At 38.9% G+C, this 24,038-nt stretch overlaps 2 protein-coding genes across 3 annotated transcripts in view; both read right to left on the bottom strand.

Moving 5' to 3' along the window:
* Positions 1-519: 519 nt before the first annotated feature.
* LOC114253524 (uncharacterized) lies at positions 520-11,584 on the bottom strand. Its single transcript, XM_028188435.2, has 3 exons — positions 10,971-11,584; positions 4,384-4,507; positions 520-3,119 (listed from the first exon to the last, which is right to left on the bottom strand). Exons 1-3 carry the CDS (start codon positions 11,010-11,012, stop codon positions 1,900-1,902), a joined length of 1,386 nt encoding a protein of 461 aa, XP_028044236.2. The 5' UTR covers positions 11,013-11,584; the 3' UTR covers positions 520-1,899.
* Positions 11,585-17,425: 5,841 nt separating this feature from the next.
* Positions 17,426-24,038, bottom strand: part of LOC114253475 (uncharacterized) — a 74,630-nt gene continuing 68,017 nt past the window's right edge. For both annotated transcript variants that reach the window (XM_028188361.2, XM_028188360.2), the window contains exons 7-8: positions 20,787-20,891; positions 17,426-20,251 (exon numbers count right to left, since the gene is read on the bottom strand). In XM_028188361.2, the coding sequence (XP_028044162.2) occupies positions 20,116-20,251; positions 20,787-20,891 (241 nt within the window). In that variant the 3' untranslated portion in view covers positions 17,426-20,115. The remainder of the gene's footprint in view (positions 20,252-20,786; positions 20,892-24,038) is intronic.

A 24,038-nucleotide genomic window follows, 5' to 3' on the forward strand; every position in this document is an offset into this window, starting at 1 on the left:
CGTAACCTTAATTAGTATGTGAGATCACGGGGCTCATGACGACAATGATAGCACTAACCCTAGCAAGAGCCGTGCTTCGTAGAATCTACCACCGGATCGGAAACGCGACCCACTCAGAAGATCCGGCGAGAAACTCAGTGGGCTGTGTCTGTGAGTAAATTTACTCGTCGTGCCCTTCGTCGCAAGCGACGGGTTCGACGAGAACGATGACTGGACAGGATGGGGCAGAGTCAAGCCGCTGCCTATAGTTAAGTATTCTATCTCGCAACTTACCTGCCTTTTCCACCACCGGTCATTTTTCGCGAAGCAGTTAAATAAGTTAATTGCATTTTGATTTAAAGACCTTACAACTTATGTCTCAAGGTGGGTGGCGGCATTTGCGTTGTCTATGGGCTTTGGTAACTACTTAACACCAGGTGGGCCGTGAGTTCGTCCATCCATCTTGGCAATAAATATAAAAAAAATGTATTAAACTGGAACATAAGGTAAGGGTGGGGGTGAGTAATAAAAGTCTATTAATAAATACAACAGTTTTTATAATTTAGATATTACGAAATTTAAAAAAGGCGTTCTTGGTTAATTAATTAAATAACTAAAATATTTTACCGTTACACATACATGAGCGATGAATAGTATTCATTTAAATTTACATTTTACGAATTCTTAACTCTACACTTACGTGATTTAAAAACATTTTTAAATCAGACGAGAAAACAGACAAAAAACAGACGAGCCCTGACGCTCGTCTTTTGAATTGTGGGCGTAATTAAATTGTAATTTAAAATACTTATCCCTAACCTACTGAACCTCAGGACAATCTGCTACCGCACGGGCGTGTAAGCCGTAAAATATGGTGTGTATTTAATATTGTCTCACATTTTGGGGGCTTAGTTTTCAATTCGAAATTATGCTTCAATATAAGCTTCGGCATTGACGTTTTTGTATATATGAAAATTAGTAATCGTTTATTATCAAGTGGCCGTGAATTGTAGTGCGTAAAGGCAGATTTATATTGAGTCAGTTACTAACGTCAGTGCTGGCGCCGAAAACTGATCCTTAAGATTTATACGCAGTCAGTATTTCGTCAGTCGTCGAGGATATTTCTTATGGTGTACACACGTTAGTAAAGTCAGTGTGGAAAAATGAATTCTCGAAAACAGCGAAAAATCAGAGTTAATAATTTGTTGAAAAAATGTACCTTTGTGATGATGCAAGAACTGGTATGTTAGAAGAAATATCTAAAAAGAAGCGAATTTGGGTAAGAGGATGGATAGGTGACAGCGATCGTAATGGAGGCTCAGCTCTGTTGTTAACCCAGTTGAGAATTGAAGATCCTGGGGAATACAAACTGGCTTAGACAATGACGCCAAAATACTTTGATGATTTGCTTATGAAGTTATCAAACTCTATTCAGCGTCAAGACACGCCTTTATGAGAGACGCCTTGCCAGCCAATATTTTGTAATGCTGTTGCGCGCATTTCTTTATTTCTATAATTTTGCGATTTATTATTCCACAAGCATTCATTATTGCGGTATAGTTGAAATAATCTTTAAGTTCGCCGTGTCGTTACTTTTCGCGTCACTTTGTGATGTGGTGCAACGCAGCGTGGTCACCATACAATAAAGCGGAAGCGACTGACCGGACTGACTTCGGCATTTACACGGCGTCAGTAGCGTGGGTGGCGGGGGGAGCGGACTGACGCCGAAAAATATGAAGCGGGAATATTGAAGTCAGTACTGACGCGACAGTACTGTACTGACTAGAAATCAATTTACACGATGGCGATGCTAGTCAGCACTGACTCGGTAGTGCACTGACGTTAGTTACTGACTCAATATAAATCTGCCTTTAGCCAACAAAATACGAACAGTAAAAAAAACTAAGAAGAAAAACTCTGTTACTCTAAACGGTCGAATTTATTTCCGTCTGTCAATTTTGGATAACATAGATATTTCTCATTATCCATTGTATAGTCTATATTTTGAAAGCAAATATTAATGCCAATGTTCACGATGCGTTCTTCTATGTTTTTCAGAGTTTTACCTCTAGTTTCGGGTAATATAAAATACAAAACCAACAAACAAAATGTAACAATGATTAGAGAAACAATTAAGACGACATACAATTTAACGTTTACAATTAGATGAGGGAATACATAAACACTAATTTTCGTAATCAAAAAACCAATGATATTTGATAAAAATAGACAGGTACCTTTGTATTTCATTGGTATTATTTCGGCCATTAGTATTGTAGGTAAATACGTGCACACGAAAAAAGCGGCCACAAAATAAATGAAAATCAGACATGGTATTAAATATTGGTCAAGTGATATAATTGTGTTTGCTTGTAAAAAGGAAAGAACGCTTACGATGCCTAATACACTGATAGCCGTAGGTCCCATGGTAAAAAGTAAGGAGCGAAAATTCCCGCCAAATGTAAGGTAAACCGACGAAATCAAAAACACAATTGAGAAGATTAAATCGCTGTAGTATACATAAGAAATATCGCTCATTTTGGTTTCAAAAAAATTCATATAGGACGATGTGCTGCGTCCACTTCCTTCTGACAATATAAAACTAAAAGTAATTATGATTATCGGCTTGATCAGGTAATTGTAAATTGTCGAAGTTCTCGAATACGATCGAAGCGATTTATTCGAACCGTTTTCATAATTGACCAACTTGTAATCTTCACTGTCGCACATGTCACCGATAGGTTTCAGGTCTTGCGTAAAACCTATGCATAGACTCGAAATACATTGCACAAATAGACAGAGCGACGCAATCGTGTCGAAATAAAAGAATTTATGTAAAATTACAGATAGCGCGTTACCAAAACGCAGCGCCGATATTTGTAGGAAAATACACCCCGCTCTGCAATTGGGATGAATGTATTCTCCTAATAAGCAAGCGGTGAGTACAACCATAGCCGCTTCATTCAGAGCGAAGTAATGTTTGATGTAAACGCTGACCTCTTTGGTCGATGTGTATAAAATAATTATCATAATAATCCCCTGAGAAACTGCTAAGATAGCGAATCCAAGTTTTCTTCCGGTTTTCATTAGCATCGTTCCCAAACAGTATCCTAATATCGCAGCGAAGTTCGTGTTTTGTTCTGAAATTCCAAAAAAAATATGTTTTATTATATTATAGCTTTATGTTGAGTTACTAAGAATGCGGCTATTCCGTATGGCTACTGTAGATAGCCCGACAAGGTCCCGGAGCAAGTTTTTTAAGTGGTTACCTAAACTCATAGAAATCATAACCCCAATACCGTTACCTATCTTGAGGCACGAGGTCCTAGTCTCAATTATTTATTTATTTATTACACTTCATGTAAAATTTACATTGGCGGACTTAATGCCTAAGGCCGGAGGCATTCTCTATCAGTCAACCAAAGGTAGTGCAGAGTAAATACTGGTAGGTGCAATGAAATTTATAATATACACAATCACAAATATACATATTATAGTTTATACAGTATTAAAAGGAATATATTAATAAATTCCCTTAACAAATAACTAAACAACAATTAAATAGATTACTCTAAAAATTATGCAACCATGATTTTGTTCCTCCAACGCGGAAGTCGCTCTGATAATACCAACTGTTTCTAGAGATATTAACGTCTGACGTCATTATTGATGTCTAATATTTCATTACTCATTGACGTACTTAATTGTATTAATAATTTATAATCTATTGTATTTTATTTGTACGATTACTGTTCATTACAACCATCTATACTAATATTATAAAGAGGAAAGATTTGTTTGTTTGTTTGTTTCGAATAGGCTCCGAAACTACTGGACCGATTTGAAAAATTCTTTTTCCATTAGAAGCCGACATTGTCCCTGATGAAGATAGGCTACTTTTTTAAAAAAAAAATTATTATTATTTTTTGGTTTCATGTGTGTTTTAATGTTTCCGAAGCGAAGCGAGGGCGGGTCGCTAGTTGTTTATAAAGACGCTCTGTACCCTTCAAGAGATCGTGAATACATGATAGGTACATATGGTAATAGATTAATGGTTAAATTGGGGGGGTCCGAAGTTGAATGAGATACCAATGGTGACCTCGATGGCGAAGGGTTTGAGTGGGTGCGGAGAGAAGAGAACTCTCTCTTACGCCCACTGCACTAGCAATCATGGCCGTCAGGTTTGAACCCCGTGAGTTCACCTACTAGTTAAGGTTACGCTGAAATAGCCTCTCAAGGCTCTCAGCTTAGGTAGGAATAAAAAAAAAAAGCAATCATGGCGCTCAATAAGTCAACAGACCATAAACAATGAAAAGTCAGCCATTATATCAAATAACCGCTATTCTTAGTTCTGCTAATAAAACTAGAACCCGTATTAGATATATCAAGTAATGATATTGCTACCGTAGGCATCCGTGATCCATATGGGTTTCAATATTTGCTCGTTTCTCTTGTCCAGCCACCAGATTAATCTTTGCCATATTCCGAATATTAAAGAGTGTAGTAACACGGAAAGCACCACGCGGAACTGAAATATGAATGAAAAGGTTAGCGTCCAGACTATAGCGACTACATAAACTTGTTAACACCCGGCCAATGGAGCCGTTTCCTAAGAGTTAATGTAGCATATTCAAACAATGACCCCGTTATTTTTCATGTGATCTAATATCGGGAGCACGGGCCATGAATAAATAAATCCAAACTCCGAACAAAACAAGCATTTTAACAAAGATAGTGATTGCGGGCTTGCTGTGTATCGTGTACTTACCAATGTAGTAGTAATGTTATGATATTTTAAAATCTAAACAATGTATTTCAATAAAACACAATGTTGGTTGTCGGTAAGTGAATGGTTCCAGTGTGCTTAGTGCGAGTTTTTCAACGTTCTCGAAAGTTTTTTTTTTCCTACCTAAGCTGATACCCTTGAGAGGCTATATCAGCGTCGCCTTAACTAGTAGGTGAGCTCACGGGGCTCAAACCTGATGACGTTGCTAACACGAACCTTAAGAAGAACCGTGCTTCGCAGAATCTACCACCGGATCGGAAACGCGACCCGCTGAGAAGATCCGGCGAGAAACTCAGTGGGCTGTCTGAGGGTAGATAGTGTAAAAGCTAGCTCATATTTTTATGGAATGGGATCGTTTGCGTACGTTTGCCGCTAGGAGCGCTGTTCCAACTGCATACAAAATTGGCTTAACTTTTACGCTATCGAGAACGTTAAGAAACTCGCACTAATCACACAGAACAACAACAACAACAACATGACATAAAACGAAAAGATTTTGGACGACAAGAAGTCCATTTCCTGGTCACAGTTCCGGTAGAACTCTTCGATTACGACGAGCGCACTAATCCATAGACACACTGGTGGTAGGACGTCTTATGAGTCCGCGCAGGTAGGTACCACCATCCTGCCTATTTCTGCCGTGAAGCAGTAATGCGTGTCGGTTCGAAGGGTGGGGTAGCCGTTGTGCTGTACTGAGACCTTGGAAATCATATCTCAAGGTGGATGGCGGCATTTACGTTGTAGATGTCTATGAGCTCAGGTGGGTCGTGAGCTCGTCCACATAAAAAAAAATAGCCCACTGAATTCCTCGACGGATTATCGCGGGATTGGGTCGCTATTCGATCCAGTGGTAGATTCAGCGAAGCAATGCTCTTTTTAGGGCCAGTGTTAGCAGTTTCTTTGAGGTTGAGTCCGTGAGCTCACCTACCCATCAGCGCGTAGTTGGAATAACCGCATGGGCTACCAGCGAATAGGTAGGAATAAAATGCGTTTCCAAATATCATCTTTGGCATGCACCGTCTTATTCTGCAATCCGTGTAATGACGAGGCTTAGTTATCATGCGGAGCCTTCGCTAACTGCTTAGAGATACGTGCAGTAAACTCGTTCATTTATCTACTCTATAAATAAATAAAAAGGTTATAATTTAAACGATTACCTAACGTAATGTAATGCGCTTATAAAAGAATAAAAACGCGTAATTATATTATCAGCTACGAAACAAAGTCACCGTGTTTGTCTTTCCGTTTCTTTTCAGAATAAGTAGCTCGTTTTTAGGACCGGTAATAGAATTGACATTGTTTTTAGCTGAATACAAGTTTGTTGAATACAAGTTTGTTTTAATTACTTTTTAGTTAGAAATAAAATGTTTTTAATTCGGTTTCCATGCGCGCTTCACTTATCGTTATAATTAAAGGAAACTATTCAAATTGGCGACAAAACAGTACCTAGAGGTTACATTGTAATCTTTTAAGGAATGTTTTTTTTTTATGCCTTGTAGGCAGACGGGCATACGGCCCACCTGGTGGTGAGTGGTTACCGTCGCCCATAGACTTCAGCAATGCCAGGGGCAGAGCCAAGCGGCTGCCTACCGAATGTTCATTTACTTCACAAGTTTTCTGTTTGCCTCCGAGAAATCTTTACGAGGTAAATTATGTTTGTATTGTACCCGATCCTTATTCGAAGTTCAGTGGAGGTAATTGAATTTTATCGGAATAGCTATATCTAAGTCGGGACATTATATCGTATGCCTTGTGAATCAAATCAAATACTTATGTATATTGGGGGTAAAGTGGACGTATAATTAGCTAGCTATAATCCACTATCCCGAATGTTTTTGGCGTGAAGCAGTCATGCGTTCTGATTTGTAGGGCGGGGCAATATTACCATACAAGACTTCGGATCCATACCACCAGATTCGTGGTGGCATTGACGTTTTTATATCGGGTTCGGTATCCACTCAACATCGAATATAAAATATCATCATCATCTTGGGCCCAAGGTGAGCCTTAGCTTGGTCCAGTACGTCTTTCCAGACTTCCCAATGAATGGTGTTCTTTTTCCAGTTCTTAACACTAATCCCTTTGAGAGCCTGTTCTACGCCATCTAACCATTCGAGTTTGGGTCTGCCACGACTTTGCAGCCATTCATTTTGCCGTAGATTAAGTAATTGTTTCGGAATGCTGGTCTCGTCCACTGATATGTGTGCAGTGAAATATTAAATAACCCAATATTAAACTAAACAGGCCCTAAATAATTCCGTTTATTGCGAAGAGGTATCTATCTACTCATAAATTTTATTGAAAACTTTTATTGAGTGGTGCGGGAAAGAAAAAAGTTTTGAACAGCAATGAAAATTGATATTTTGGTGCAATATGATTTCATGGGCGCTTAATTTTCTATTTAACTAATTTCGCTGATAATGTCGCTCTTTTGATAACAACTAAATGACTGATAAATGACATTGAAAATAATTTGTTATTTTTCTGTAATAATTTAGATTCTCTGTAACATTACGGTAACAATGATAACCAATACACAATGTTTTTCGAATTAGTAATACATACGTGTAGCTTGTAAGTCATCTTGACAATAATAATTATGTTTTATGCGTAAAAGGAAAAAAAAGTACGTGTAATATATTCATAAATTTTCTCCTTTATCAATCACACTGCATAATTAGGTATACCAATGGCATAAACTGTAACTGATATGACGCTCGGCTCATGCGATTGACAAACATTCTTATTAGACCCCAGCGGTTCCTTTTTTTCCTACCTATGCTGATAGCCTTGAGAGGCTGTTTCAGCTTCTTGACGTGTAGGTGAGCTCACGGGGCCCAAACCGGGAGTGTTGCTAACGCTGGCCCTATCAAGAGAAGTGCTTCGCAGAATCTACCACCGGAACGGAAACGCGACCCACTGAGAAGATCCGGCGAGAAACTCAGTGGGCTGTGTCTATGGGTTAATTCACTCCCCTTCGTCGCAAGCGACGGATTCGAGTTTGAGTCTGCCACAACCTATGCAGCCATCCGGTTTACCGTAGATTAAGTAATCGTTTCGGAATGTTGGTCTCGTCTTGTGTCAATATGTGTGCAGTGAAATATTAAATAACCCAATATTAAATTAAATAGACCGTAAATAATTGCGCAAAATAATAATATTAAATAAAATAGACCGTAAATAATTACGCAATCATAAATTACACAGTTCTATTACTTCACGATAATATTGTAATATGAATTTCAATGGTGCATTAAAAAGTTACACACCCAGATGCCTTCAGTGAGATTTATTTTATGACACTGCGCGGTATCTTGCCCTTCTTAGTTTGTTCAGATTTTAAACGTAATAGGTATGGTAAAAGAGTGATCGCAGTTTATTTCCTGTTTGGAAAGGATTGCTTCCAGAAATTTCCATCCGGCCTATGACAAAAATTATTGTACTTTTGCTTACCATAATTTTACCAGAATATTCCAGAACAGAGTAATGTTTTTGGAGTGGGTATTATATGTACATGTGTACAGTTCCTCCGAGCTTCTAGTGATGTATTTTAATGTATATCTGTCATTTTGAATGCCCCTACCTATCCAGCGACATGAGATCATTTCGCAATTTTTTTTTATTGCCCCTGTAGGCAGACGAGCATACGGCCCACCTGATGGTGAGTGGCTACCGTCGCCCATGTACTTCAGCAATGCCAAGGGCAGAGCCAAGCCACTGCCTACCGATTGTATAGTACAACGGCTGCCCCATCCTTCAAACCGAAACACATTACTGTTTCACGGCAGAAATTGGCAGGGTAGTACCTACCCGTGCGAGCCGACAATACGTCCTGCCATTCCTTCATTGTGGAAGTCATTCGCGAATATATGTTTATTATATGCGTCGTTTTTCGGCAAAATTGGTGCCTGTCTGTGAGATTTTATCACCGGCCCAGTCGTATCGCTCGATACGAGTACATTTTTTTCGGGATGATGATGATGTTGGGTTTGGGCGCTGATAGCCCGAAGGCCTTTTGAAGGCTAGGACAGGTGAGTGAGAACGAGCTCAGCCAAGAGGGGTGCGATTTACTAACAGCCTTCAAAGAAGAACCAGCTCAAGGGCAGTTGCTTCGCCAATGTATCTAATGCAAAGATCGGAATCTGCTGACAAGATCCGGCGAGAAACTCAGCGGGCTGATGTTATGGTCTAAGTTCACGTCGAACTCTTCGATACGATTCTCGGTGGGCCGTATGTTCGTCTGCCTACAAGGGCAATAAAAAAAAATGACGAGTGCGGTTATCAGGGTCCCTATGTCTGATCTTAGTGTCAGAACCGCTTCATACCCGATTCTGTAGACCGATAAGTAAACAGTCGACGTCGCCCTAAACACGTCATTACGGATCCTCCCGATCCATTAATGGTGCTTTTAGGCATCACAAGCACCGGTAACTGTCCTCGTCGAACCCGTCGCTTGCGACGAAGGGCTCGACGAGTAAATTAACCTTCAGACACAGCCCACTGAGTTTCTCGCCGGATCTTCTCAGTGGGTCGCGTTTCCGATCCGGTGGTAGATTCTGCGAAGCACGTCTCTTGCTAGGGTTCGTGTTAGCATCGTTATCAGGTTTGAACCCCGTGAGCTGAACTACTAGTTAAGGCGACGCTGATATAACCTCTCAAGGCTATCAGCTTAGTTAGAAAAAAAAACAGAAGGCGCTTAATTTTCTATTTAACTAATTTCGTTGATAATGTCGCTCTTTTGATGACAAATAAAGATATGATAAATGACATTGAAAAAAAAAAATTTTTCTGTAATAATTTAGATTCTCTGTAACATTACGGTAACAATGATAACCAATACACATACACATAATTATTATTATTATTATTAAATTATTTTATTTCACATAATGATGCATATAAATGTGGGTCTAAATGAAATCACTATTTCTTGGGTTTAACTATACCTTTTATTTAATTTCTTAAAGAGCACATTAAACACGTCTTACTCCTAATGGCGGCGTCGTGCGAGAGAGAGAGCTAGAGCCATATCCGTCCCTTTCACACAGCATGCGTTCAGAATCCTTTCAATCGTTCAGAAATGTTTTACAATAATTATAAATGTTAATAATAATTAAATCCTACATAAGTGTTAGTAACAGTCAATTCTAAAAATAAGTTGGACACAGTAATAAAAGAAAACAACAACACACATACTACATACGATTGCAATAGCGGCATTACGAGCAATTTTATTTATTTTTTATTGCCTAGATGGGTGGACGAGCTCACAGCACACCTGGTGTTAAGTGGTTACCGGAGCTACAAAGTAAATGCCGCCACCTACTTTGAGATATCAGTTCTAATGTCTCGGTATAGTTACAACGGCTGCCCCACCCTTCAAACCGAAGTTAGTTTTTTAAATAAATTTTCAAATTTCGACGAATTTGTAAGGCACTCCAAACGTTAGAAATGTTAATATGATAATATTATCCGCGCGATTAAAGAGTGAATATAGGTTTATTTATGTCTACTGTCTACGACTCGCGGGAAAGAAGATACTAGTCTACGGCCAGGAGTTAAGTGGTCATAAGAGAGCGTAGACTTTAACCGCGTTAATGACGACACCGTCCGGTCATCGTTCTCGTCAAACCTGTCGCTTGCAACGAAGGGCTCGGCCAGTAAATTAACCCACAGACACGGTCCACTGAGTTTCTCGCCGGATCTTCTCAGTGGGTCGCGTTTCCGATCCGGTGGTAGATTCTGCAAAGCACGGCTCTTGCTAGGGTTCACGTTAGCAACATCGTCAGGCTTGAGCCTCGTGACCTACCTACTAGCCCGGTGACACTAATATGGTCTCTCTAGATCCTCACCTTAGGTAGGGAAAAAAAAGCCGACACCGATCTTGAGATATGAATTTCTAAGTTTCAGTTTTTACAATACAATTGCCGCACCGCTTAAGATAAAACGCATTACTGATTCACGGTAGAAATAGGCAGGGTGGTGGTACCTTCAGACGCCTATTCGTGTGGGCTCATCAGACGCCCTGCCACCAGTAAATTGATTGTAAGCGATTTTCATTGCACATGAATATCAAAAGTCCAGGTCGAGGACGTCTACCGTTCGACACTATAACATTTAACTTTTCAGTAAACCACTTGGAGGAGGTAGGAGCTATCCATGTTTTGAAAAAATATATATTTTTTTATACAAATAAATTACTCACTTGTCCCAATGCTGATTTATGAAACTGGCTTAAAACAAGCATGTTTTAAATTACTCAACTTCAAGATAAAACTATTTATATGTACTTCTTAATTTCCTATTAACAATACTATAAGGTGTCCAGTACAAGACTATACTTCTTCTATTTCACTGTTGATCAAATGGTGCGAAAAATAGCTTGTATAATTGACTTGAATGGTGGCACCGAAATGCTTTAATAACTAAACGAAATTTTCTACAATAAAATAAAATAAAACACTAAAGATACGAGATAAGAAAACACGCGTACACGCCGATCCACTAGTCAAATACAGACAGGCAAATAAAGTTGTTTAAAAAGCACTACACTTGTATAATAAGCCCTTTGTGTCTTTGCACCCGACACTTGTTGAATATTGAGAACCGCTTTGATTGTAAGATAAAATTTAGACTCAAAACACGGACCAACAAAATCAAATTCACTTTTGGACTATAAGTTCGGAAGATTGCACCGAGCGAATAAGTTACAACCGAAGGTACTTTTAAAAATCTTTCAAATTGAAAACGTTTCAAATTATGTTATTAAAATACAACGCGTGTTTTCGGTACGGTGCTCATTTTGTTAATGACTGTCTCGAGTATAAGTCAATATTAATGTTGATGTAGTAAATAAAATAAAATAAAATAAAATACATTTATTCCTTCGATTACGTACCTTTAGTATCACTTGTATAAATAAACTGAATGTTATAACACATTTATTTGATATCGAATTCTAACACTTAGCAGTGAGATTAGTTTTGAAACTTGTTCATATATCTGAAGGCATGTCTTTATATTGCATGTCAAATTCAGAGTCTCCTCTGTGATATATAGTTGTATATTTCGTCACTGTCTTTTTTTTTTGCTTAGATAGATGGACGAGCTCACGTCCCACCTGCTGTTAAGTCGTCATCGGAGCACATAGCCGTCAACAACGTAAATGCTGTCACCCATTATGAGATATGAGTTTTATTTTATTTTAATTTTTATTGCCCCTGTAGGCAGACGAGCATACGGCCCACCTGATGGTGAGTAGTTACCGTCGCCCATGGACTTCAGCAATATCAGGGGCAGAGCCAAGCCGCTGCCTACCGCTTAATACTCTCCACAAGCCTCGTTTGAAGAAGGACATGTCATAGCGCTCGGGAAACACCGTGGAGGGGAGCTCATTCCATAGCCGGATGGTAGGTCTCAGTACAGCACAACGGCTGCCCCACCTTTCAAACCGAAACGCATCACTGCTTCACGGCAGAAATAGGCAAGGTAGTGGTACCTACCCGTGCGGACTCACAAAAGGTCCTATCACCAGTAAAAAGTCTCCTCTGTTAGGACTAGATGTACGTAAGCACTCTGATTTAAGCCCGATGCAAACTAAAAATACAGTAACCCAACTCATAATCTGATGGAGACACTTGGTGCTGGCCCGACCGGTTGCCGTACCGAGGCGGCCGACGTTTTAGAACCTTCGCCTCGAAGGCTCCGTCGGCCGGGCGTCCTTGGGGTGAGCTGCACCGTCTGGTTGTAGCGTTGACTGCGGTAATCCCCTTACTTCATCCGGGTTCTGACCTTGGAGGGGACCGAAAGCTTGGGCGAAGAGTGCAGGGGAGTCGTTTAATGAGTAGGGTCCTAAAATATCATTAGGCCCGCGGTTTCGCAGTCACCGATCATTCCCACATACCTCGCGTGCCCCCTAAGCGTGGACCTCGTAGGAGGTTCGGCCCTCGGCCCGAAAAAAAAGGATTTGGGCTGATGAAACTTGAGGTGTCCAGAGAGACCCTCCAGTGTTCTTAGTTCCCTTAACAAGGATGTAAAAATTAATGATTTTCTGATCTCTGTGTTTCTAAGCCGTTCATCCTATTGTGAGGAAACTTGGTACAGTTGCTATACATACTTCAGAAAACGTTTTTATTGTCATAAAAAGTACCATCTAAGTACGACACTGCTGGCCGAATGGCAAACTGTTGACGTCGCTCTAAACACGTCATTTCGGATCCTCCCGATCCACTAACGGTGTTTTTAGGTACCTCAAGCACCGGTCATCGTTCTCGTCGAACCCGTCGCTTGCGACGAAGGGCTCGGTGAGTAATTTAGCCCACAGACACAATCCATTGAGTTTCTCGCCGGATCTTCTCAGTGAATCGCGTTTCCGGTTCGGTGGTACATTCTGCGAAGCACTGTTCTTGCTAGGGCTAGTGTTAGCAACCTTCTTAGGTTAGAGCTCCGTGAGCTCACCTACTCATTCTATGAATCTAGTATAAGCCCTCGAGGTTGCTAGAATAGGTTTAATTTTTTTTATAAGAAATTTGTTTAAAACAAGAAAGGTGTTTTTCTTTACAATTGGCTATGGTTGTAGCGGAGTTCGATCAGGTTAGTTAATATTTAAAAAAAAAAACACAGCTAACGAAGTGTGACTAATTAAGTTTATCTTCAAGTGACGTCGTCTCAGGATATTGCCGAAAACAGATTAAAATCATTAGAAACAAAATTAAGCAAGAATTAATTGTATTTGAATTGTTAACTATACAAAAAATAATAATAATCTAATTATATCTAATAAATGAATAAAAATAATTATTATTTAGGTAAAGCTACTTATAAATAGAAAATCTGCGTTAGCTCACCGCCAGTTGGCAGCGTTCCCAGAAGGCTGGCAGCATTTCCACGCTGGATAGCGATGCTAATTCTTTGTGCAAAATACGTACCGGCCTTCTGGTCTCCCGAGGCCTCAAATAGTTTTTTTTTTAAGGTCCTTGACAAGAATACGCCTTTAATATGTATTTAAAATTGTAATTCGTAACAATCTTTCAGAGTAACTTTACGCCATAATAAAACTGAAATACGAGATACGTTTCAAGGTGATAGTGATTTAATGAGGTAAGACATTAATACGTTTGCCTGTGATAAGAAACGTGAGTTCAAAGAAACATAAGTCTGATAGTACAGCGCTGAAATATCCGGGAATTAAACAAATGTGGATATAATTTCAATTAGGGCGTATAACGTAAATAGCTGCGTAAGCTTAAAACGATTTGCGAGGAATATAAAGTTTTAATATTCGAGTTAATATGTTGGGAGCTCGCACGGCTAGTGAACGAATGACTATCGAGAATAGTAGAAGTCGTCGTGGCCTAAGCGATAAGACATCCGGTGCATTCGTGTTGAAACGATGCACCGGTGTTCGAATCTCAGGCGGGTACCAATTTTTCTAACGAAATACGTACTCAACAAATGTTCACGATTGACTTCCACGGTGAAGGAATAACATCGTGTAATAACAATCAAACCCGCAAAATTGTAATTTGCGTAATTACTGGTGGTAGGACCTCTTGTGAGTCCGCACGGATAGGTACCACCACCCTGCCTATTTCTGCCGTGAAGCAGTAATGCGTTTCGGTTGGAAGGGTGGGGCAGCCGTTGTAACTATACTGAGACCCTTAGAACTTATATCTCAAGGTGGGTGGCGCATTTACGTTGTAGATGTCTATGGGCTCCAGTAACCACTTAACACCAGGTGGGCTGTGAGCTCGTCCACCCATCTAAGCAATAAAAAAAAAAAAAAATAGTACATTGTGCACCAAGGGAGAAAAGTTGGACATTTCCTCCCGCGGTGCACATTTTATTTTTTCTCCTACCAGGCCGAAAGTTCGTGGAGTACCGAGCCGGGGTGCAAGGGCGAAGCCCTGGCCGGCGGTAGGCCTTACTCATAAAAAAACAATTTAACTGTTTTTTTATTTTTAAATAAACTACTAGTTAATTGGATAAGTACTTGAATAAGAACTGTCTGATGAACTCATCTTTGTTTAATACTTCACTATTAAATTTTATTGCCTATTGTTTATTTCACTTTTACACTAAACACAATATTGCAAATTACCCGAGAACAACAATGGGGGAGAATTTTAGGTGCGTGAGAGCAGACGTAGACACTAACGCGCATGCGCACTTGTACCCAGGGAGAAAAAGTTACACTTTCTTCCCTGTACAGCGGGACGAAAACCGAACTTTCGGCGTAGGTAGGAGAAAAAGTATTCGTATCGATATCGAGAAAAAAATGTATAGGATTTAAACAGCGCCCCTATCTTCCGTAAAAAGAATAAATTTCAGCAGCGCGAATGGTTTTACTTACTTTCGTCATCGTCACGTTTTCGAAACTCGAAACTTATACTCATAATCGAGAGCAATTTTGTTTCCTACCTAAGCTGATGGTTTTGACTCCTTGAAAGACCATTTCAGCGTAACCTTAACTAGTAGTTACGGGGCTCAAACATGACGTCGTTGCTAATACTAACCCTAGCAAGAGCAGTGCTTCGTAGAATCTGCCACGGAGCACATTCTCGTAGGACTTAACCGACCAAAGTCGATCTACACGGGAATCCTCTTCTTCGACGTCGCAAAAGTTTGATTTTCAAACTTTTCAACATGGGCGTACCGGACAGTCTCGTGCTCATCATACGGGACTTCATGTCTAAGCGCTCTTTTCGATATCATTTACATTACATTTACATTACGAATTCGATAATTTTCGTGTTTGACGTACTGATGCCGCAGCCCTAATTGTGGGGCGAGACAGTCAACACGGTTTGAAGGTTTGGTTTGAGCAATCGAACAACTTTTACGGAATACAATCGACATTTATGACGTCTATAGACTGATAAAGTGGAAGAACATGGTCGTACTCCTGAAGCCCGACGCACGAAGCCAATGGTCCGATTAAAACCGCAGCACCCTCGACTCGACCATCTGCGATGCTCTCCGAACCGCCGGATAGGATGGGACAGGCGTACGCTAATATACATCCGTGAGTTTTATCCTCGCGATACCACCTCGGCCTTGAGCGACAAGGAATACGACTACACTGTCGATACTGTAAGTGTATGCTTTCGGGGTGAGTCACTGAGTTCCAGTGTTAACACCAACAAAAGCACTAGTACGAGGGTAGATACATTTGTCTTCTTCTAACATCCTACCCGCAGTCTATCCATAATCAAAGAGCTTGCATCAAGAACTTAGGCTACCACAATCCCCTGCATTCTCGAAGATAAAAGCAAGTCATCGACAGTCGTCCCACAGTAAGCCAGCATCGCAGCCTTAACAGGACCATCGCAGCCGACTCACCGCGCTTCCTGGTCCTACGGCACGCAACTTCACTGCCTCATCACGCCGCTACAGTTCATCGCAGCCCACGACCGGATCATCAACGCTTGGGGTCACACATCTCCGGCGTGGCAGCTCTGCATCACATGGACTACGCACGACACGCATGCAACATTCAAGCTCAGTCTCGACTCACCGCAGACTTCGAGCAGCACTGGCGACAATCACGCAGCATTCAGCTCAGTTTCGACTCACTGCAAACTTCGAGCAGCACTGGCGACACGCACGCAGCATTCAAGCTCAGCCTCGACTCACCGCAGGCTTCGAGCAGCACTGGCTCTTGCAAGCTAATCTCAGCACGGACAACGCTAACTAAAAATGACACGACCTCCAGTCTCGGAGGGGAGTGATGTGGCGGGTAGCCTTCTACAACGCAAGATAATTGACAGATGCCTGAACCTCGCTTACGACATTTTCAAGATAAAGCGCATATATACAAGTTCCGAACAACAACATTCGGACCGTCGGTCTACCGATCAAATATCACCCGCTCGGTGGAAGATCTTCCCTTTGTCGTAAGCCCCAAAATCATCATCTCAGCCCGTCTACTGTCCACTTCTGAACATAGGCCTCTCCAATTGATGTCCGGTGCGGCCGGTCCGATCCTTTTGGATATGAAACACAATAATTTTATACTTGAAATTCCTAAAACACATTTAAAAATCTCTCATGGGGGTAAGATGTGAAATTTGTTGCTAACGTTCAATGAACTTGCTAAGTTCTGCGCAGGATCTTATTTAATAATGTCGAGGGGTGGTATAAGCGGCATTTTTGCAATGTTTCTTTGTACAAACAGAGCACTAAGTACATCTATACTTAATTTAATATTATAAAGCTGAAGAGTTTGTTTGTTTGAACGCGCTAATCTCAGGAACTACTGATCCGATTTGAAAAATTCTTTCAGTGTTAGATAGCCCATTTATTGAGGAAGTCTATAGACTATATAATATTACGCTAAAACCAATACAAGTCGAGCACCAATAAATAATGTTTCAAAATAGGGGTTTAAATAGCTCCATAACATTCTATAATTCAAAAATATCTTCACTTTCTACGTAAATGAAGTGGGGGATAAAATTTAGCGTTATGCCAAAGTAACTATTCCACGCGGACGGAGTCGCGGGCAAAAGCTAGTTACTGATATTGGATTTAAATGTTTCTATTTAGGCTCTGAACTCCGGTATACAGCTAGTTTCGACTCATAAATTTATTGATGCCGTCAATTATGAGCAGCCATGAGCACACTTTGCTAAGGGACTTTATAAATAAAAAGACACAATGCTCAGGAGTAAGTAACTATCTTTATTTAAAAAAAAAACTTCAAATATTCATATTATTAACATTAGATACATAGTTATTGTATAATTTTAAAGACAAGCCGTCCGCCATTTTGACATTTATTGTCAAATTGACCTTTATTGTCATTTATTGTCATAATTTCTTGTAATGGTGACGGTTTTTGTCCACATTTATTGTCATAATGGTAAAATTCGCAGTCGCAATTTTTAATCAGAGATATTTCATTTTAATTTTTAATTGATTTATATTAAATAGAGTTAACCAGAGATAGTTTTTTTAATTATTAATTGATTAATATTAAACAGATATGATATGCGATATGGTTGAAGCATTTCGCATTGATATGTAACTGCGAATCTACATAGTCGATATTCATATATTCATTAAACATCTATATATATTAAAAGTGCAATACGCATTACATTTTTCACTACACAATGTTTTACAAACTACCTAACTAATAATGATTTTAAAATTTTTCTTTTTTAAAATAAACTTGTAAAATTTCTAAGGAATATTGTTAGAAAATTATGATATATAAATGAATAAATAAATATATATATTAGTTATACCATATAATGGTAACGTGTAAGGAGGTTTAGTCCTATTTTATAGACGATCATAGAACATTGACCTGCTTAAAGCCATGTGTTAATATAATTTTTTTTAAAGCCAAATATAGTCTGTGAGTTTATGTAAGACATACAGAGTCTGTACTTACATATATTTTTAAATTGATTTCATAAATATAGTACACAAATAGGTAACAATAACCTTAAACGTACAGCCTTCGAAATCAGTGCGGGTGAAAAAAAAAAAATGCATTTTTGAAATTATCACGGAAAAATTGATAATGCATTATTTAGTCTATGACTAGAGAATGATATTACTCGAAGTGAGAGAAGTTGCGTACTTTACGCCATATTTTTTTTCTTCATTAAATTACAATTACGAACATGACATATTATATAAATGTTAGTTAAAGCATATATCCGTCGGGATTCGGTTACATTTTTTTTATGACTCGAAACACATTCATGAAGTGAGAATAAAAAAAAACAGGAAATAAAAATAGGAAAAATAAACACTAATAGAATAATAACAAGATAACGGATTATTTACAAAACGAAAAATAAAAAAAAACAAGCAACAGCGTGATAAAAGATAAGATAATTATTTCAATATTCAAATTCTCACGGTCCGTAACATAAGCACTTAATTTACATACACATATCTAAAAGTAAATTTAACTGTGATTGTAACGCGCATGAAACTTTAATTAACCGGTATTCATTGTTCTTATAATATCTAAAAAAAAACATGGCGAGTGTGTGAATTAACTTCTAAAATAAAATTAAGTATTAATAATTTTGCACTGAGCTTAAAGAAAAAAAAAAAACTTCAAGAACTGGCTTAAAAACAGAGTCGCTATGTACCTATTAAATTGTTCTTATAATATCTAAAAAATATTGGCGAGTGTGTGAATTAACTTCTAAAATAAAATTAAGTATTACGAATTTTGCACTGTGCTTAAAGAAAAAAAAAACTTCAAGAACTGGCTTAAAAACAGAGTCGCTATGTATTAAAAAAGTTATTTGTTACCGAAACCGACACAGCCGTCCCGTTGGCTTTTGGTAATAGACATAATTTTGAATATTTTATGTATATAATATATATATTTCTAATACATTTCCTTCTTAGATTCTAATCACAACAATTAATGAAATTTCATGTTGTAAATAGTTATATAGTTGATGCTATAATATATTTGTTATTGTTATTATATTCATGCCTAATTATGCAGGCTGCGCTTTTTAAGACAAATAATGAGATAAATGACTTTAATAAAATAATAATAATAAAAATTAATAAAATAAAAGCATATATAAAAAAAAAATAAGAAACATCAAACTAACCTAAAACTTTGTTTTTATGTTATCACACAAATGAAAATTTGCAAAAACAAATTCCTTTGCCCGAAACATTATCTATAACTAAACTAAGCCTGTGATGGCTACCAAGATCCAAAAAAGATTTATTATTCTTTAATAAAAGTCTATTTTAAAATACTTAATTAAATCCTACTAAACGTCAAATGTAAACGCACAAACATTATTGTCGAATTACGATATTATTATTGTCAAATTACAATATTATTGTCGAATTGTATTATTATTGTCGAAAATTCGCAATCATAATAAGTCAAATTGACATCGAAGTCAAATATAATTGCTCGTATTCATTTCTATACGTCTCATCATAATTAGGGAAGTATTATAGGTACCTACATACGTGTCGATGGCGACTTTCATAAAATCTTACATCTATCGAAAAATACGATTCAAAACGTCAAGTCCAAGCAGTGACGCGCGACATCGGTTGATGTGCGAAATTTTAATCGATAATCTTACAAATTGACACGTCGGAGCCGAGAATAGTTCGCGTCTTCGTATCTCTAACGATCTCTCACGCACACTAACTAGAAAATCACGCGGCACTGCCTTAACTATAACTGGAAACTACTATAAGAAAGTATTTATTATAAAAAATAGAACGCAGAGGAAGCTCGCGGAGTAAATCGAAGCAAGAGCCAAGATATGCCTTCGATATGGTAACTGTATTTATAAAGCTTCGAGAGTTTTCTGGAAAGCGTCGGTTGTCTGGGTGAGCGCTCAGTACACGTAGGGAATGTATTCGGGGGCCGTGTACTCGATGTAAGGGTGGTAGAAGGTGCGGCGGACCGGGGGCAGCAACACGTCCGAGTAGCGAGAGAACTGAGAGACTTGGCGGCTTCCGGATGGAGGTTTCCTGGAATTCATTGGGTGTGTAATAGGCTGATCGACAATAACAAAACTATTCCAATTACGAAGTCCCATGAGATAAATGTTTATGTTAAATTGTGTGTGTGCATTTTTTTGCTTAGACGGGTGGACTAGCTCACAGCCCACCTGGTGTTAAGCGGTTACTGGAGCCCATAGACATCTACAATGCGCCACCCGCCTTGAGATATAAGTTCTAAGGTCTCAGTATAGTTACAACGGCTGCCCCACCCTTCAAACCGAAACGCATTACTGCGTCACGGCAGAAATAGGCACAGTGGTGGTACCTACCCGCGCGGACTCACAAGAGATCCTACCACCAGTAATAATTTAGATTGATTGTGTATTTTTTAAATGATGTTTACGACCGTGAACAAAAAAATGATTATTATTTCAAACTATGCGAAACGTGAAGAGTTACGTTCTAAGGTCAAAAGAAGTGTCAAAAGGGACTTCTTAAATGGGATAGAGTATAGTGGCGGCATTTAACCAAGGCAGGTTGATGCCGAGTCTTGTGTACCTACTTGGAGTGCCTGGCGGAAGACTCTTCAGAGTATTCCGGGACCTGAAGCGGTTGCAGACCACGAGGTTCCTGTTCCCCGTATGCTCCATAGACGTAGTCATCGTTACTGAAATGTAACAAGAATCTTATTAAAATTCGAGTTCCAATGTCACGTCATTACGGCTCCTCCCGATCCATTAACGGTGCTTTTAGGTACCTCAAGCATCGGTCATCGTTCTCGTCGAACCCGTCGCTTGTAACGAAGGGCTCGACGAGTAAATTAACCTATAGACACAGCCCACTGAGTTTCTCGCCGGATTTTCTCAGTGGGTCCCGTTTCCGATCTGGCGGTAGATTCTGCAAAGCACTACTCTTGCTAGGGTCAGTGTTAGCAACACTCCCGGTTTGAGCCCCGTGAGCTCACCTACTCGCCCCGTTACGCTGACATAGCCTCTCAAGGCTATCATCAGCTTAGGTAGAAAAAAAGTAAAATATTTGATAATCAAAAGTAGTGATTCAAATTTACTCGGTGGTGGAGTAGTTAGCGCTCCTGACTGCTGGATCGAGGGTCGTGAATCCGATTCCCAGAATGGGCACACATTTTTATATGAATAGACTAGCTGGACCGGCAGACTTCGTAGTGCCTCAATCGATAAATAAAAGACCTAAACTTTTGTATAAAATAAACTTAAAACAAACAAAAGGAATCCGTCCGACGGGGGGCACATCAAAGGAAAAACAAAATTGTTATTTTTATTTAATTCCGAGTATTTTCATATTTATCTACCTTTTAAACCTTCTCTGGACTTCTACAAATCATTCAAGACCAAAATTAGCCAAATCGGTCCAACCGTTCTCGAGTTTTAGCGAGACTAACGAATAGAAATTCATTTGTATATATATAGGTAGATTTGTTTGCCTCTATCTGCGAGTTTAATATCTATATGCGTATATATATTATTGTTAAACTTATATAAGTTTGTATATCAGTCTTTGGTTTTTATAGTGCAAGGAATCTCAGCTTGGGCGCCTGTGAATTGTTCCCGGTTGTTATTATTACTACCCCTATTTATCCTGTTATTATCTCATCACATAAATAACCTGGTGATCGATGGCGTTGCTGATAATCTATCTTCTATCTATATATAATAGTTAGTCTGGCTAAAACTCGAGAACGGCTGGACCGATTTGGCTAATTTTGGTCTTGAATTACTTGTGGAAGTCCAGAGAAGGTTTAAAAGGTAGATAAATATGAAAATACTCGGAATTATATAAAAATAACAATTTTGCTTTTCCTTTGATGTGTCCCCCGTCGGACGGATTTCTTTTGTTTGTTTTAAGTTTATTTTATACCAAAGCTTAAGTATTTTATTTATCGATTGAGGCACTACGAAGTTTGCCGTGTCAGCTAGTACTATAATATAATTTGAGAAATTTTGTTGCTTTTTGAAGATGCCAAAGACGCGCTATTTCCTCCTTTGGGTCTGCATACTTTGATAAATCCTCGGCTAATGTATTTATTTTTCTTCGGAAGGACTATACCGATTATTATTAGAGATTAGTCTAGCTTGTAGATTATCGCTATACACATTAACGATTTATTGATGAGTGAATAATATCATAATGAGTCCTTGATAAGTCTACATACACATTTTCATGTTAATCAAACTTTTTCAAGTTTGTTAATATTAAATGACTAGCTGTACCCGACTGCTTCGCTGGGCATTTAAAATTAACTCTATTATTTCTCACCCCCCACAAAAATTCTTATCATTAACGCCCCCGCAACTGGTGGAGGGAGTCCAACACTCATATAAACATTAGCCTATCCCTTAAGTACATGTATCTTCTACATGGATACCAAGTTTCTAGTCAATCGGATACATGGTTCAGTATTTATAACGGAGCATCCGTAAAAACTACTGTAGATTTATAATAATAATATATTAGTATAGATTTTGTACAAAAGTCCGATAGAAGCGTTTTCAAAATCACTTTATTCTCGATTCGGGCTATTTATAATAAATAAAGGGAACTTTCACAAAAGAAGAAAGTTTATTGTTACGATTTTAAATCAAAGGCCGAAAACAGAAAGCTCGCTTGGAAAACTTTTTGAAAGCTGATAAAAGTTTCTAATGAGTTGTGTTCTATTTAACGAGTTCTATGTGTGTTTTATATAGTGTTTAGGTATATAGATACATTAAGATTCCGCACGCAGCAACTCTAATCTAGGATTTCCAGTATGTCAGAGATACACGTGCGTGATAAGAAAAAGTACATCCAAGCGCGAAAATTTATTCAACAAGGATACTGATTCTGATCGGAAATCTAACTGGGACACCGTGGTAAAGAGTAGTGTGAGCTCAGTATCACCATTCTACCTATTTTGGCCCTTATTTTCCTGAAGGGTGGGACAGTAGACAATTCTGGAAATAAATCTGAAGGTAGGTCTATCTTCGATATCTGCAGGCTCCGTGAACCACTTAACACTAGTTGGGTCATGGATTAGTTTACCTTAAGCAATAAGGACTACTTCACGCTGGTCGGCTATCAATGGTTTACAACTTTTTTATTTCTTACATGTATGGACGAGCTCACGGCCCACCTGTTGTTAAGTGGTCATGGGAGCACATAGCCGTTAGCAACGTAAATGCCGTCATCCATTATGAGACATGAATTCCAAGTCTCAGTTTTCAGTACAATGGCTGCCCCACCCTTCAAACCGAAACGCATTACTGCTTCTCGGCAAAAATAGGCAGGGTGGTGGTACCTACCCACGTGGGCTCACAAAAAGTCTTACCAGCAATAACGTGAATTAAAAAGGAAAGAAATCAAAGAAAACACACACAAAAGAATGAAACAAACATTAATCAACAAAGGCAATGTTCAATTGTTTTTTCTTTTGTGAAGACATCATTAGATTTCATGAGACGAAAGCGCGGGCTTTGAGATTAGGAATGTAAAAAAAACACATGCTGTAGCGGTCCTAGACAGAGCGAACAGCGGGACGCTATGAAATCCTTTCGAAAGAGATATATAAGAGAGACTATAGAGACAGAGAGAGACTACAACATATGGCCCCAAATTGACTTAAAGTAAACTATAACTATTTATTTGTAATGAATGACGAAGGAGGGAAAGATCTTCCACTGAGCGGGTGATACTCCTCGGTAGACCGACGGTCCGAATGTTGTTGTTCGGAATTTGTATATAATTATGCAACCTCCGGTGCATTCGTGTTAAGTGATGCACCGGTGTTCGAATCCCAGACGGG

This window comes from Bombyx mandarina, chromosome A1 (assembly GCF_030267445.1).
Source record: "Bombyx mandarina strain Sakado chromosome A1, ASM3026744v2".
NCBI lineage: Eukaryota > Metazoa > Arthropoda > Insecta > Lepidoptera > Bombycidae > Bombyx > Bombyx mandarina.